The 14,202-nt window shown below is 39.8% G+C and overlaps 1 protein-coding gene across 1 annotated transcript in view; it reads left to right on the forward strand.

The window, feature by feature from the left end:
- The first annotated feature begins 12,075 nt into the window (after positions 1–12,075).
- The window catches only part of Pon2 (paraoxonase 2), a 32,995-nt gene continuing 30,868 nt past the window's right edge, over positions 12,076–14,202 (forward strand). Inside the window, exon 1 of the mRNA XM_013035867.1 lies at positions 12,076–12,238. Coding sequence (XP_012891321.1) covers positions 12,165–12,238 — 74 coding nt within the window. The 5' untranslated portion in view covers positions 12,076–12,164. The remainder of the gene's footprint in view (positions 12,239–14,202) is intronic.

The following is a 14,202-nucleotide window of genomic DNA, read 5'->3' on the forward strand; positions in this document are numbered from 1 at the left end:
CAACTGACTCTTGAGACAAAAATATATGCTGGGAAGCTCTGAATGGCACCAAATGGCTTTGTGGGACCAATCTCCGGCCCTGGTTGCCACCAGGGTGGATAGGATGTTGTACTATAGGTTTTCCCTGAATGCCGGAGAGACAAGTTCCAAATTTAACAATGCCTGCAAATCCATGAGCATTATGACATAAGTGGATGAGGTCTGTTTTTCACGGTTATGATCACTTGGCCTCTGTCTTCATTCCATCTGTTGGCATGGAGGATGTCATATGGCGTATGAAATCTTTCAACAAATATTTCCACCAAGCCTTCAGTGATATTGCCCAATGAATTTCTTTGTTAAAATCAGAGATAAAAGTGATGAGACAAACTCTCCTTCAAAATTGGATGGCTTTAGACATCCTTACTGAAGCCCAAGAGGAGCTTGCACAATTGTAAAAAGTTAAATGTTCTGGGTATATTCCAGACAACTCAAATAATGTCTCCTCAGCCCTTCAGGATCTACACACTGAAATTAAGGTTATGTCTGACTCACTCTAGCTTTAACAAACTCCTTACCTCATGGTTTTCTGGAACCAAATAATCGTTGTTTATCTTTATGGCATTAATTTGTGGGAAATATTAATTTGAAGTGGACCCTGAGATGGGCCCAAGCTGGCAAGATTCCATTTTGAGCTTTGCCTTTGTTTTAGGGTTTTAGACTCCATTTTTTGAAGGGTGGTGACTAAAAACCTTTAAACAATGTTCAAACTAGAAAAACAACCTTAATCACAGGGCTACATCTTAGCTCCAATGGGGCTAGTTCCCAGAATGAAAAAAATGCATCTGGTCCCCCTCCCCTTAACACCTAACCCACCCATGATTGTTCAGTTAAAGACTGAGTAATAAAACAGATAGGTTGTAATCTTGCTCGACTGGCAATGCCACCTGCTTACTGTAAACCCTTCCTTTTGCCCACCAAAGTCGAGGGCCAATTCAAACCAAAATGATAGGATGGTTTAACCAATTGGTATAAGACAGACTATAACTCCATTGGCCACCTGTCTATGGCCTAACATGACTAGGCAATCCTTTGTGTGTGTTGCAAACCCATTGGTCACCTGCATGTGGCCAGGCTTGACCACATGGATTTTGCCTTTAAAATCCCTAGCTTGTGGGCCATCTGGGGTCACAGTTTCAGCTCCTAAGTCTGTGCTGCATCCCTGGCCTGTCATCTATCCACTTCCCCAATAAAGTCATCTTTTTACATGAGGCTGTCTCTCAGTGGTGGACTCTTTTCCCCATAACAAATTTGCTGTACCTTGTATTGTTTCTGCAATGCAATGCTCCTTATGATATCTGATCCTGGCAATTCGACAACTAAAATTTCCACAACACCTTCTATAAGGTAGGACAAGATTTCAGGTCTCTGGCTAGGCAGGGCCAATGCCTCTACTCAGCTTAAAGCAGTTTTACAGAAGACTGATCTGCACCAATCTTAAAGGGACCAAACCCATTTTAGAGAAAAATAAGGCAGGATAGATTAGGGAAAATGAGGCATGGTAAACAGCTGCCAGGAATTCAACAAAACTTAAGCAAATACAGGAGATATTCATCCATCTACTTTCCTTAAGATTAAGGGACCAAAGTAATTTTAAGGGGCAATGATGCAGGATAAATTAGGGAAAATAAGACCTGCTAAAGAAAACTCAGAAACGAGGTACTTAAAAACATTAGAAGCACAATCTTTTCTTCTAAGAGAGACAACAGGATGCATTTCTTACATCTGTTTGGCAGGATTCATCCCTTCCTGAGAGAAATGACCCACCCACCCCCCCAAAAAAAATTAAAGGATGGATCTGAAACATAAATAACCAGAATAGTAAACAGGAGCCAGGAACTTAGAAAGTGTAACAATACCAAGAGTGAGAGTAAAAAACACCTGTTTACATAATTTTAAGTCAGACCTCCTGCCTTTATCATATAAATACTGCTGATGCTAAAGAATTCTGTGTCTCAAAAGGGGTGCTATGGCTCAAGTGGAAGGCTAGTCTTGAGCGCAAAAAGGGTTCAGGGTCACACCCAGGCCCTGAGTTCAAGTCCCTCAACTGACAAAAAACAAACAACAACAAAAAAAACTCTCACTTTGAGATCACACATTCTCTGTTATTGCTACCCCTGTCTTCCTTCTTTTCCTTTCTTCTTTCCTCCCCTCCTCCTTCCCTTCCTTCCTTCCTTCCTTCCCTTCCTTCCTTCCTTCCTTCCTTCCTTCCTTCCTTCCTTCCTTCCTTCCTTCCTTCCTTCCTTCCTTTCATTCTTTCTGTCTTTTAACCCAGGTTGGCCTCATCCTTGTGATCAATCTTTCTACCTTATTTTCCTGAGGGCTAGGATTATAGACCTAAACTAGCCTTAATTTTTACACAAAAATAATAATGATGCTAATGAATCAGATTTTTTTTATTGCCCTGTCTCTCTGGCCCTACCTTATAATAATTGAAAGTAACTTTGAAATGTTTGGGCTCTGGTTTTTTTTCTTTATTGAGACTTTATAACCCAAGCTGGCCTTGAACTCATGAACTTCTTAGTTAATCTTACTGTTTTTTGTCTCTACTTTCTTTAGCCTTTTCTTTTTTTCTTTTTTTGTTTTTTTGTTGGTCATGGGGCTTGAACTCTGGGCCTGGGCACTGTCTCTCAGCTCTTCAGCTCAAGGCGAGCACTCTACCACTTGAGCTACAGCGCCACTTCTGGTTTTCTGGTAGTTTATTGGAGATAGGAGTCTCACGGTCTCTCCTACCCCGGCTGGCTTTGAACCGTGATCCTCAGATCTCAGCCTCCTGAGTAGCTAGAATTACAGGCATGAGCCACCAGCACCCGGCTTCTTTAGCCTTTTCTGTCCATAAAATCAACTTCCTTTTCTTGATCATTAAAATAATTTCTCTTTTCTTGTACAATTTATTTCACTAACTGTCACATTAAAAAATAAAAACACATTAATGGGATACCATATAATTTTGACACATGTATACATTGTCTAATAATTATATCAGGTTAAAGATATCCATGTTTATAAATGTTTATCATTACTTTATAATTAATCATTTAAAATCATTTCTTCAGGCATTTGATAACAGTACATAATGGTTATCTATAATCACCCTAACTGTATAATTTTACAACACAATTTCTTAATCCTATCTAATTGCACGTGAGTACCTGTAATAATCCTTCATGACTGTCCCAGGGGGTTATATGGAGGTAAGCAGGCACAGGAGAAAGAGTATTAGAAGGTTTATTAGAGGGGCCATATCTCCCAGGAGAGGGAGCACATGGCATCTGTTCCTATCCAGGCGGTAAGTAGGTCTGAGGGCAGGTAGTGAGGTAGGTGTGTGGGCAGGTGAGTCTAGGTAGAGGGAGGGGGCCAGCTGTGTGTTGGGAACACTAGGGTAGGGAAGCTCAGGTCTGGATGGAGCTGAGGACCAGAGGCGGAGATGATACCAACAGTACCCACTGATCAACCTTTCCCCTACTTACCCCATTTTTCTGATAACGACAATTCTATTCTCCATTGCTACTAGGTCAACTTTGTTTCTAGATCAACTCACATAGGAGATCATATGGCTCCTGCTTTTCTGTGCTTGGTTTATTTCTTTAATATACCCGATTCCCAGTTCCATCCATATCATCATAAATGATGTTTTATTCATGTTCTTTGAGGCTGAATGATATATATATATATATATATATGTATGTATATTCAAACCATATTTTTTAATGGTGCTTGGGCTTGAACTCTGATCTCAGAATTGTGAGCTATACCTCCATCCCTACTTTCTACTGGCTATTTCTCAGATGGGTGTCTATGGGTTATTTGCCTTTATTAGGTTCCCTGGTATATAGCTGGGATAACAGTTTTGTACCACCTCATCTAGCTCGCCATTGAGAAGAAGTTTCATCAACTTTTTTGCCTAGGCTGGCCTCAGACTATGATCTTACAATCTCAGCCTCCCAAGTAGCTAGGATTACAGGTGTGAGCCACTAGGACCCAGTTTCAACAATTTTTTTTCATTCATTTATCCTTAATAGGCATTTGGGTTATTTCCATTTGTTAGCTATTTGTTAGCTATTGTGAATAGTTCTGAAGTGAACATGGAGTACCCATAACTCATTAATATAATAATTTCATTTCCTATAAATAATCTAGAAGTAAGATTGCTAGCTTATGTTAGTTCTATTTTTAATTTTTTGAGGAACCTACCTTGTTTGCCATAATAGATACATTAATTTCTATTCTTACCAACACTGTGCAACAATTTTTTTCTTTAACTTGCAGTTGTAACTTGTAGCTGTTTTATTAATAGCCATTCTTACTGGAGTGAGGTGATTCTGATTTGATTGTGGCTTTGATGTGTATTTTTCTGATGATTAGTGATGTTGCTTTTTTTTCTATCCCTTCCTTCCTTGTTTCTTTCCTTCCTTCCTTCTTTTCTTTCCTTCTATCTGTCCTTCTTTCTTTCCTTCTTTGCTTCTTTTTCTTTCTTTCTTTTTTGTGCAAGTCTTGGGCCTTGTCCTTAAGCTTTTTTACTCAAGTCTATCTCTCTAATACTTGCGCCACTGCTCCATTTCTGGCTTTTGTGTGAGTGTGTAAGTCTAATTGGAGATTAAAATCTCAGGGACTTTCCTGCCTGGGCTGGCTTTGAACAATAGTCCTCAGATTGCAGCCTTCTGAGTAGCTAGGATTACATATATCAGCCACCAGTATATGGATGATCATTTTCATATATACCTCTTGTGTGTCTATGTGTCTGCTTTTGAAAAATGTCTAGTTCTGCTGCTCATTTATAACAACTCTCTAAGTGATGTTTTTTAAAAATTTGTTTCTGTCATTTGATTTTGTTACTGTGACTTTTTTCTTGTGTTTTGTTTTAGTTCCTCGCATATCCTGGACTTTAATTTCTTGTCAAATGTTTTGATTGCAAATATTTTCTCCCATTCTATAAGTTTTCTCTAATGTTTGTTTCCTTTGTTGTACAAAAATGTTTTAATTTAGTTTTGCTTTTTTGTGTCTTTGGGGCCTTGTCCGAAACATCCTCTCATATAGCTATGTCCTGAAGCATTTCTCCTGCTTTTATTTTTTCAATGGTCTCATCATTTTTGGTACTTACAACTTTAACCCATTGGAGTTAACTTTTGAAACTGGCAATGGATGGGCATCTGGTTTAATTCTTCTGCATGTGAATATTCAGTTCTCTCTGCAGCTTTCTTTAAAAATTGTCCTTTCCTTGATGGGCATTCTTTTAGTAACTTTCCCTAAAGTTACTTGGTTGTCAGATACATGATGCTATTTCTGGGCACTCAATTCTGTTTCCTTGGTCTATGTTTCTTTTTTTAAAAAAAATGCCAATACCATATTGTCTTGATTACTGTATCTTTGTAGCTTATGTTGGGATCAGGTAATATGACACTTAGCTAGGTATGCATTTGTGCATGTCTGTATGTAGATATAAATAGAGATACCGATACAGATACAGATATAGATTGGGGGGTCTCAATATACTCCGAAATGGCTTGAAATCTCAATCCTCCTGCCTTAGCATCTCTAATCACACTTGCTAGTAGTAGCTGAAGGTTCACAAGTAAGGCTTCTTATACCAGGCAAAAGTAACTGGAGACGTCTTTCCAAACTGTGATCACATTCTCCTTTTACATGGAATCTCCAATTCTTTTCATTTTCCACAGACAGAAAGTGTCTGCCTGCAGCAATATATTTATAAATTTCAAGACCACCTATCCAGATTCAGGAGAAGATTGTTGTATGCCAATTTCTGTCTTCCTTGGTCAAAGCTGATCCTTTCTTCCTCCTTATTTCCTTTCTTCCTTTCCTTCATTTTCTCTTTCTTTCTTATTGTTTTTGCTTCATTTTTCTTCATTGGCAGTGCTGGATATTGAATCCAGGATTTCACTCTATGTTAGAAAAGCACATTGTAATTAAACTATATCTACATCCCCTTTCTATTTAGAGACAAGGTATCGCTAAGTAGCCCAGGGTGACCTCTAACTTGAGATCCTCCTGCCTCTGTCTCTTCAACGTTGGAATTACAGATATGCACCACCAGATAGGCTTCAATTCAGTCCATTCTTTTTAATTTGTTATTGGTGCTACTGAGCTCTCTACTCAGGGCTTTACTTGAGAGGCAGGTACTCTACTACTCCAGCACCTCTACTTGAAAGCCACCTTCTCATTCATAAAGTTCTTAGGATTTCTGCCTGTATCACTTCACTTCAGGCTACAATTTCAAGCACACCCAGTGACACACTGACTGCACTATGATCATGATTATCAAGTCTTCATCCCCAGACAGGACCTCATTTCTGAGCACCAGAATATTGTCAACATAGTTGTCTCCTTGGCTGCAAGCACATCACATATCCTGGATCCCAACATTATTCATTTTCCCACATCCTTATCACCCACAAACACTTCTGTTCTATCTCAGTTAGTGAGATCCCATTCACCTGCTTGAACAAGTCATCTTCAGATCCTCCCTTTCCCTGCATCTCATTGGCTATCTATTTCTATCCATTCAGCTCCTAAAATTGTGTATCTGCTTCTTTGTTCCCTCCCCATTGCCTCTGTCTATCCACGTCTGTGTGTTCCCTCTGATAGACCTGAAAAATGAACATCAACCCACCTTTCTCATAGCTATTAATGCCCTTTACAACATGCAAACATTTCTCCCTTACTTAAAGTCTTCAGAGGTGGGTGCCAAGGTTGTGTCTCAGTGATGGCATTTACAAAGAAAAATTCCCCTTGCATTAAAAGGACCTGCATTTTGTCCCCAGAACTGAAGTCTTTAATGGCATTACCTTACAATCAGAGTAAGGACCAAAGTTCTACATGTTTGCCAAGCTGTACCTGTTTCATTAGACTCTGACTGCCACTAAGGCAGGAAATGTCTTTCTTCTTTATCTTTGAGTTCCTAGAAACTGCTTAGAGACACAGATGACAATACATATTAACCGAATTAATGCCTGCATACAAGGGAACCACATAAAAAAGTGATCTACTTTTAACCTATCTCTCAAGTAAGTTAACATAAGATCACATCCTACAACTCTTTTTTTTTTTCAGATAAGGGGTAGGTTTATTCAGTAGACCTGCTGGGACCAGGCAAGGTTGGCACTCCACACGGCTGGCACCAGGCCATCTTGGTCCTCCACGTGGTGGGGAAAGGCCTGGGAAAGAGAGCTGGGAGAGCTGGGAAAGAGAGAGAGCTGGGAAAGAGAAGAGAAGGAAAGAGCTGAGAAAGAGCTAGAAAAGAGCAGAGAGAGACAGCTAGAAAAGAGAAGGGAGCTGGGAAAGAGCTGAGAAAGAGCTAGAAAAGAGCAGAGAACATCATCCTACAACTCTTATTGCTAGTTCCTTCACCTCTGCTCTTATCTCATATGGTAAAGGAACAGAAATCTTTTTGCTTAATAATAAAAGACATAACAATGTTGGAAATGGGGTTTGAGTATAAATTTCGTAGGTCCTGGTTCTACCATTTTCCCAAGTATTCAACTTGGCCAATATTCTTAATTGGTAGCCTCAGTTTCATCACTGGGAAATAATAATAGTTCAGGTTGGTGAAGTGAGGAGATGGAAAATATTTAATAATAAATATCAGCTCCAATTGTTGTTTTAGCTGACTCTTCCTTAGCCTTTATCACTAAAGGTTCTGAAAGGTAAAGTAGGTATTTTCCATGGATATATAGCTGCCAACAATATTGATCTGGATAATAAAACACTTGTCAGTATTTCTTACAATAAGATAAAAATATGCCTATTTTTCCTGTAGTGTTCAGGTCATCCAAAGTCAGCCTCAGATGGAATTAGAGGAGGTTTTATTTCTTTGTCTTCTCAACTTTTTCTTTTCCAATATTTTCCATACCTCTGTCTCTTTCCCTCATGTCCAGTGGTTCTTGTAAGAAAGACAGCAAAGCCCAAAGTCTCTTGTGGAGATTCAGGAGACCAGTGGACCATCTGCCTGGGATTCAAGTGCATGAACAGGCTGAAAGCTGACTTTTAACATTATCACACAACTTTTTATGCACACATTATGTAGATTGATTCAACTAAAAACACTCATGCTTTTTAATCTTCAGTTTTATAATTGGACCACTCCTATCATAGAAAACCAGGATTAACCATTAAAAAACAAAACAAAACACATGATTAATTATTTCATGACCAGCACATTACATTGTATTTTTTGGGGGGGAGGTCCGGTCGTGGGGCCTGTACTCTGGGCCTGGGCACCATCCCTCAGCTCTTCAGCTCAAGGCTAGCGCTTTACCACTTGAGCTACAGTGCCACTTCCAGCCTTTTTTTTTCTTTTTGCTTATGTGGTGCTGAGGAATCGAACCCAGGGCCTCAGGCATGCAAGCACGCGCTGTACCACTGAGCCACCTTCCCAGCCCCAACATTGTATTTTATATTCATGTATGATTTGAAATTCTATCAATAATAAGTTCATATTTTAAATTAATTTTTAAGATGTTTTTTGAATCCAACTACTAAAAATTCTGTGCATCCATCTTTATGTATCTTTTAGGGTATTTCTTCCTCCTTGTTTATGTTGAGCATCAAATCCAGGACTTCAGCCATAGCTAAGCTTCTCTTCTTAATGTATTTGGAATGTAATATATATAAAAAAAAAAAAACAGGAGTGAGGCATCCACAAGGCAAAACAGTTCCTTGTAGGTAGTAAGCATCCTTTATAATTCTTCTTCAATGTGTGTGAGGGGCTGTTTAGTCTGTCCTCTTTCTTGAAACAGGTAAAGGTAAAGAAGGAAAGGGAGGAAAAACAGGTGTGAAGGGCTCAACCCCTTGATCCATAATATCTAAAATGGCAGTAATCATGTCACCCATTTCCCAAGTTACTATAAACATTACATGTGCCAATACTCTGGGAAGAACTTAAAAGAGTGAGAAGTCCGATCCTGAAAGGCAGCATGCTGCTGAGAACATTTTTATTCTGTGAACTCTGTTTCTGGACAATGGTGGACTAAGTGTGAAAAATTGTGAGTAAGCTTTAGAAACTGTTACAGAAAGTTGACAAAGTAATTTCATGTCTCAATCAAATAATAAGAGATTTAGGCTTTTATTTTGGATGACTGATATTTATTTCATTTTTCAGTAATATATTTTCATTGCATTTTACATAAGAAAAGAAATATCTGTCCTTTACCATACATAGTTTGTGAAGCATTGATATTACTTTTGCATTTTGCTTAAGAATCAGAATTTTCTAATTATTAACTAGTGAAAAGATATTATTTGAGAAATGCTTTCATACCGAGTATAAGAAGTCAATGTACTAACAAGTTCCAGACTAAGTTTGAGGTTGAATAACGGTTGTTCGGTGATCAGAAATCGCTTTCTCCATGGAACAACATGCAACCAGATTGCACTCTTAGTGTTGCCTATAAATACCGCTTTCCTAGAAAGATAGATAAAATACCACATACGTTTTAACAACTTATTGATATAACCTTATAATGGGGAAGATAGGATTCTGATTTGCAAATTAGAAAATCTCTCTCTTGTGAGGAGTGATGATTTCTAGTGTGAGTGTAGTGGTAGAGATAGGTTAACAATGGAGGATCCTTACAGCAGACATTGCAATGGCAACATGAGAAAGATTACGGAGGTACATGCTGCTCATATAGTGTAATGAAAGAATGCCTTGGACAAGTTAATAGAAGTAGAACAAATTCAACGAGATTCACTAAGACTTGAATGAGTTAAGTTTGACTAGACTCAAAAGCTCTGTTTCTTCATAGTAATTCCATTCTTTATGGTTAATTCTAGAACATGGATTCCATTGACATTCCAGCACTGAGACAGCAAACAGGATTCATACTGAAGAAATCTGGCCAAGAACAACTCAAGACTAATCTCCCTGTTATTGTTTGAAAAAGACTAAGGACAAGTCTGGGCTTGTTGAGAAATACTGCCATGATCCATTTAATGATGCCAGCTGTGAAAAAAAAATGATGCCAGCTGTGGCAAGGGAAAGGGGAAGCTGGGACAAGGGCAGGTTTGTTGCTCTCTTGAGTCCAGCCTAAAAGATGTTGACTGCTGACCTCCAGCCCTTTCTTTTCAGGTGGTGCCAGGCTGAATTATAAGTACAACTAAAAAGAAAACAAATCAAAACAAACCAACAAAACTAACTGGAAATAGTAAAAGGGAAAAAGACATTAAGAATAGCACATAACCAGGTTATCTTCTTTATAATCTATGATTTCTTCATTTTGTGATGTGTGGGAAAGTGCTATACCTTGGCTCTTGATCTACAGCCCGTGGCACACTAGTTTTATGCACTTCTTACTAACCAGAAATTCTTGGAATGGGTCTCTCAGACTTAAGCCAGAAGACTGGGTAGTAGTAGCAGGCCCCTGTTTTGACCCATCCTTCTAAATTCAGGTTGGATTTATGAGGCTCTTCTCTTCCCAAGTGAGTAATATAATCAATGAAGAGGTCCTATTCCTATCTATATAGTCACAGTCTTACCCCATGTAGATTTCTCAAACTAAGTGGCCTATTAATAGTTGAGAAAGGTATGAGAGTGTGGCTCAGTGGTAGAGCACTTGTCTGCATGCACAAAGCCCTGGGCTCCATCCTTGGCATTGCAAATAAAGGAAAAAAGAAATAGGTGGATTGATTATTTTACAGGAGGGAAAAAAAGAAACCAAATAAAATTTAACATTTTCTTCCATTACAAAAGTGGGGGGCAGGCACAGAAGCATTAGCAGTGTTTAGAACTTTGTTACTAAAGGAAGTAATAGGTTCATTGTTTCATTAAATTTGTTACAGGATCTTGAGATAACATCTACATTCATCATCTGAAAGAATATTGCTAGATCTTGTTATGTCATGTGTTAAATAATATGACATACATAACTATATACTATGGTAAGACTTGTTTTTTGAAAATACTTTGACAAGTACATTTACATTGCATTTCACTGTAATTGGTTTCCTTTGCAATCGTGTGTATCTTATTTTATACATAAGGATTTTTTTTTCAGAGAAAGTAGGATCACCACAGCCTGAAGAAGGTGTCACACAGAAAATGACAATAGCTTCCTGGCCTTCTATTCTACAACTATTCAGCTGTCCATCTGCCATCTGGTATAATCAAGCATCCCTTAGGACTGAATCAAAGATAGATAGAAGCAAAGTGGAGTTTTTTTTTTTTTCTTCTTGGTGAGGGCAGATGAGAAACTTCTTTCTGCTTCTATTTAATAATTATTGATTAAAAATTGGTGTTTGGTCTGTCCCAGTAGAATATACCTGTGATCCTAGCACTTAGAAGGCTGAGTTAGGAAGGTCTTAATTTTCAGGTTAGTCTGGGCATTCATGTGCCGTACATACACACACACATACATAGGAAGAAAAGAGAGAGAAAATATTGTCATTTATTTAAAATTGGCTAGACTTGACTCCTGTGTATGAACAGGAGTGACAAACACTGGAAACATTGGTGGTTAATTTCAGATGAACTCATTGTAACTACAATCTTAATAAACTAACATTTCTTTTCATACTTTTGTCTTTAGTTCTTCATGTTATTACTATTTTTTAAACAAAAATAAAAAGAAAGGAAAAAGAAATTTATTTTTATTCCCGTCAGTTCCCTTTCAGAAAAAGAAAATGTGTAACTTTTTAGGTTTCTATTCTGTCTGAGGTTTTACATCCTGCTATGAAAAGTAGTGACTCCAAGCTGAAATATTTACGAGACCTGTTCTAGTCCCATTTTCCCCAGGACAAAAATAAAGAACCTTGGAAACATGTCTTGGAAGTTACTTGTGGACGTCTTTGAGGACTAGGAAAATGAGACAGGCCCGGGAGCTTTTCCAGAGTTTTGTGGAGTTTGTCTGGGAAAAGAAGAAACGCAAAGCTTCCTGCACAGGACCTAAGAGGGAGCGGGGAGCGCAGAGTTCCCTCCGGGCCAGGGGAGGTGAAGCTCAGCGCGGGGGCAGGACTAGCACCCTGACCAGGGTGGAGCTTCAGGCCCGACCCCGCCCATCCGGAGGGCGGAGAGGGGTGCGCCACGGCCCGCGTGAAGGGTGGGGACAGAGGCCGGGCCCACGGCGCGGCCACACCGGACCGCAGCGGGAGTTTGGGCGCCCTGCACCCGAGCCATGGGGCGGCTAGTGACTATGAGCTTGCTAGGAATAGCTGTGGCGCTGCTGGGGGAGAGGCTGGTGGCGCTCAGGTAAGTGGGACTCCCAGGCTCCCCCCTCCCTTCCCCAGGGTCCCCAAGCTAGGGGTGCGGAAGTGGACACAGACCAGGCCAGTGGTGGGACTCTGGAGTGCTGGGGGACTGTGGGTGCGAGGAAGGATCTTCTGATTGCCCCCTGTGGTTGTCCAGCTTCTTAAGCTCACCCCTCTCCCACCGTGTAAACAACAAAAGTTTATGCGCTTTGGCTTTTTAAGAAGTTCTTTGGGTTAGGTTCACAAGGGAATGTTTTTGCTCAGACCTCAGGGCAAACCTGATGCGCTAACTTGGAAACAAAGCTAGTTACTCAGGCATTGAAACTTGAATTATAAAGATTCATTTCAGGTCACTGGCGCTGCCGCTCTGCTTTTCATACAAGTGCCCCCATTCTTCCCGTGCAAGGTCACAGAAACTCTGCTCACTCATCTTTGTCTTAGTGCTGGAGATCAAAGAAAGTGGTGAGAGCCAGCTTCTGTTCTTACATCACTTCCTCAAGATCTGTTCACTCGGGTCTTCCTGAAGCAAGCAGGAAGCCAAACGCCAGCATTAGCACATCTCAGACTCTAGTTGGGATGAAACGTACCGGTTAGGCGTGGTGGTTCCTCCATTCCCAGTTGAGATGGGATACAGGTTATGCAAAAGAGTTCCAGAAATAATGAGGACAGTGGGATGTGTCATGGGATCTCCTAGATTCCTCCTACAACCTCCTGGCGGTCACTCTACTCCGGGAGAAGAGAGAAGAAAAGTAAATATGCAAACAAGTATGTCCAAGACAGACATAATTGAAACCAATGGGCTTAGCAAGGAAAGATTACATGCTCCGAAGAAGTTCTGGGCAGGAAAGACATTTGACGCTGGCATTCATACATGAGGATAACAAATAGGACGGTGAGGGAACCACCACCCCAAATGGAAAATGCAGCCTAAGTCAAGAGGCTGAATGGGAAAGGTGGAACGGGGGCAGAGGGACCAGTTTCAGGAGAACATGAAGTCAAGGGATGAAAACAGCAGGGTGAGAAATGGGCAGGTTTTGAGGTTTTTCCACACAAGTTGGAAACATGGGCCCCGTTTTGATTGGCTAAAGGGGAGTGCTGGTGTTTTTCATTTGCTGTTCAGGTACTGAACAGCATTATAGAAATGAACCTGTACCCTGGGGCCTCCTGGAAGACTGGGGTCAGAGTGCACCCACAGAGAATCTTAGTCAGTGATGGCCTTTAAAAAAATATATATAACAATTTTATTTTATTCAAGTAATGGGATTGTTGGTACAGATTAAGTAGCTCTATTTTATTTATTTATTTTTATTTATTTATTTATTTTTAGTGCCAGTCCTAGGGCTTGAACTCAGAGACTGGGCACTGTCCCTGGGCTTTTTTTTTTTTTTTTTTTTTGCTCAAGACTAGTGATCTACCACTTTGTAGTCACAGCTACGTCATTGTCTTTCTGGTGGTTAGTTTTAGATAAGAGTTTCGTGGATTTTCCTTCCCTGGGACTGTCTTTGAAGGACAATCCTCAGGTCTCAGCCTCCTGAGCAGCTAGAATTACGGGAGTGAGCCACTGGCATCTGGCTTTCTACTTTAATGTTTGAAGAAATCTTCATATTGTTTTCACTATGGCTGCAGGAATTGACACATTCCTCTCAACAATAAATAAAGATTCCCTTTCCAGATTGGATGTGTAGCTCAGGGGTACAGTTCTTGTCCAATAAATGGGGCTGTGAATTCAATCCTGAGTACAAAAAACAATAAGTTTCCTTGCCTCCAAAAACTCACCCATGCATTTTAGCTTTTGCCTTTTTCATATGTGTTCTTCTACTAGTGTGAGGTGGTATCTCTTTGAAGGCTTGATTTACATTTTCCTACTGATTTGTGATTTTTTTCATTCATATGTTGGCCATTTGTATTTATTTATTATTATTAGCATACATTGGTTTTACAGATGGTGGGGGATTTCATTGTGAC

Source organism: Dipodomys ordii, unplaced genomic scaffold (genome assembly GCF_000151885.1).
Source record: "Dipodomys ordii isolate 6190 unplaced genomic scaffold, Dord_2.0 Scaffold227, whole genome shotgun sequence".
NCBI lineage: Eukaryota > Metazoa > Chordata > Mammalia > Rodentia > Heteromyidae > Dipodomys > Dipodomys ordii.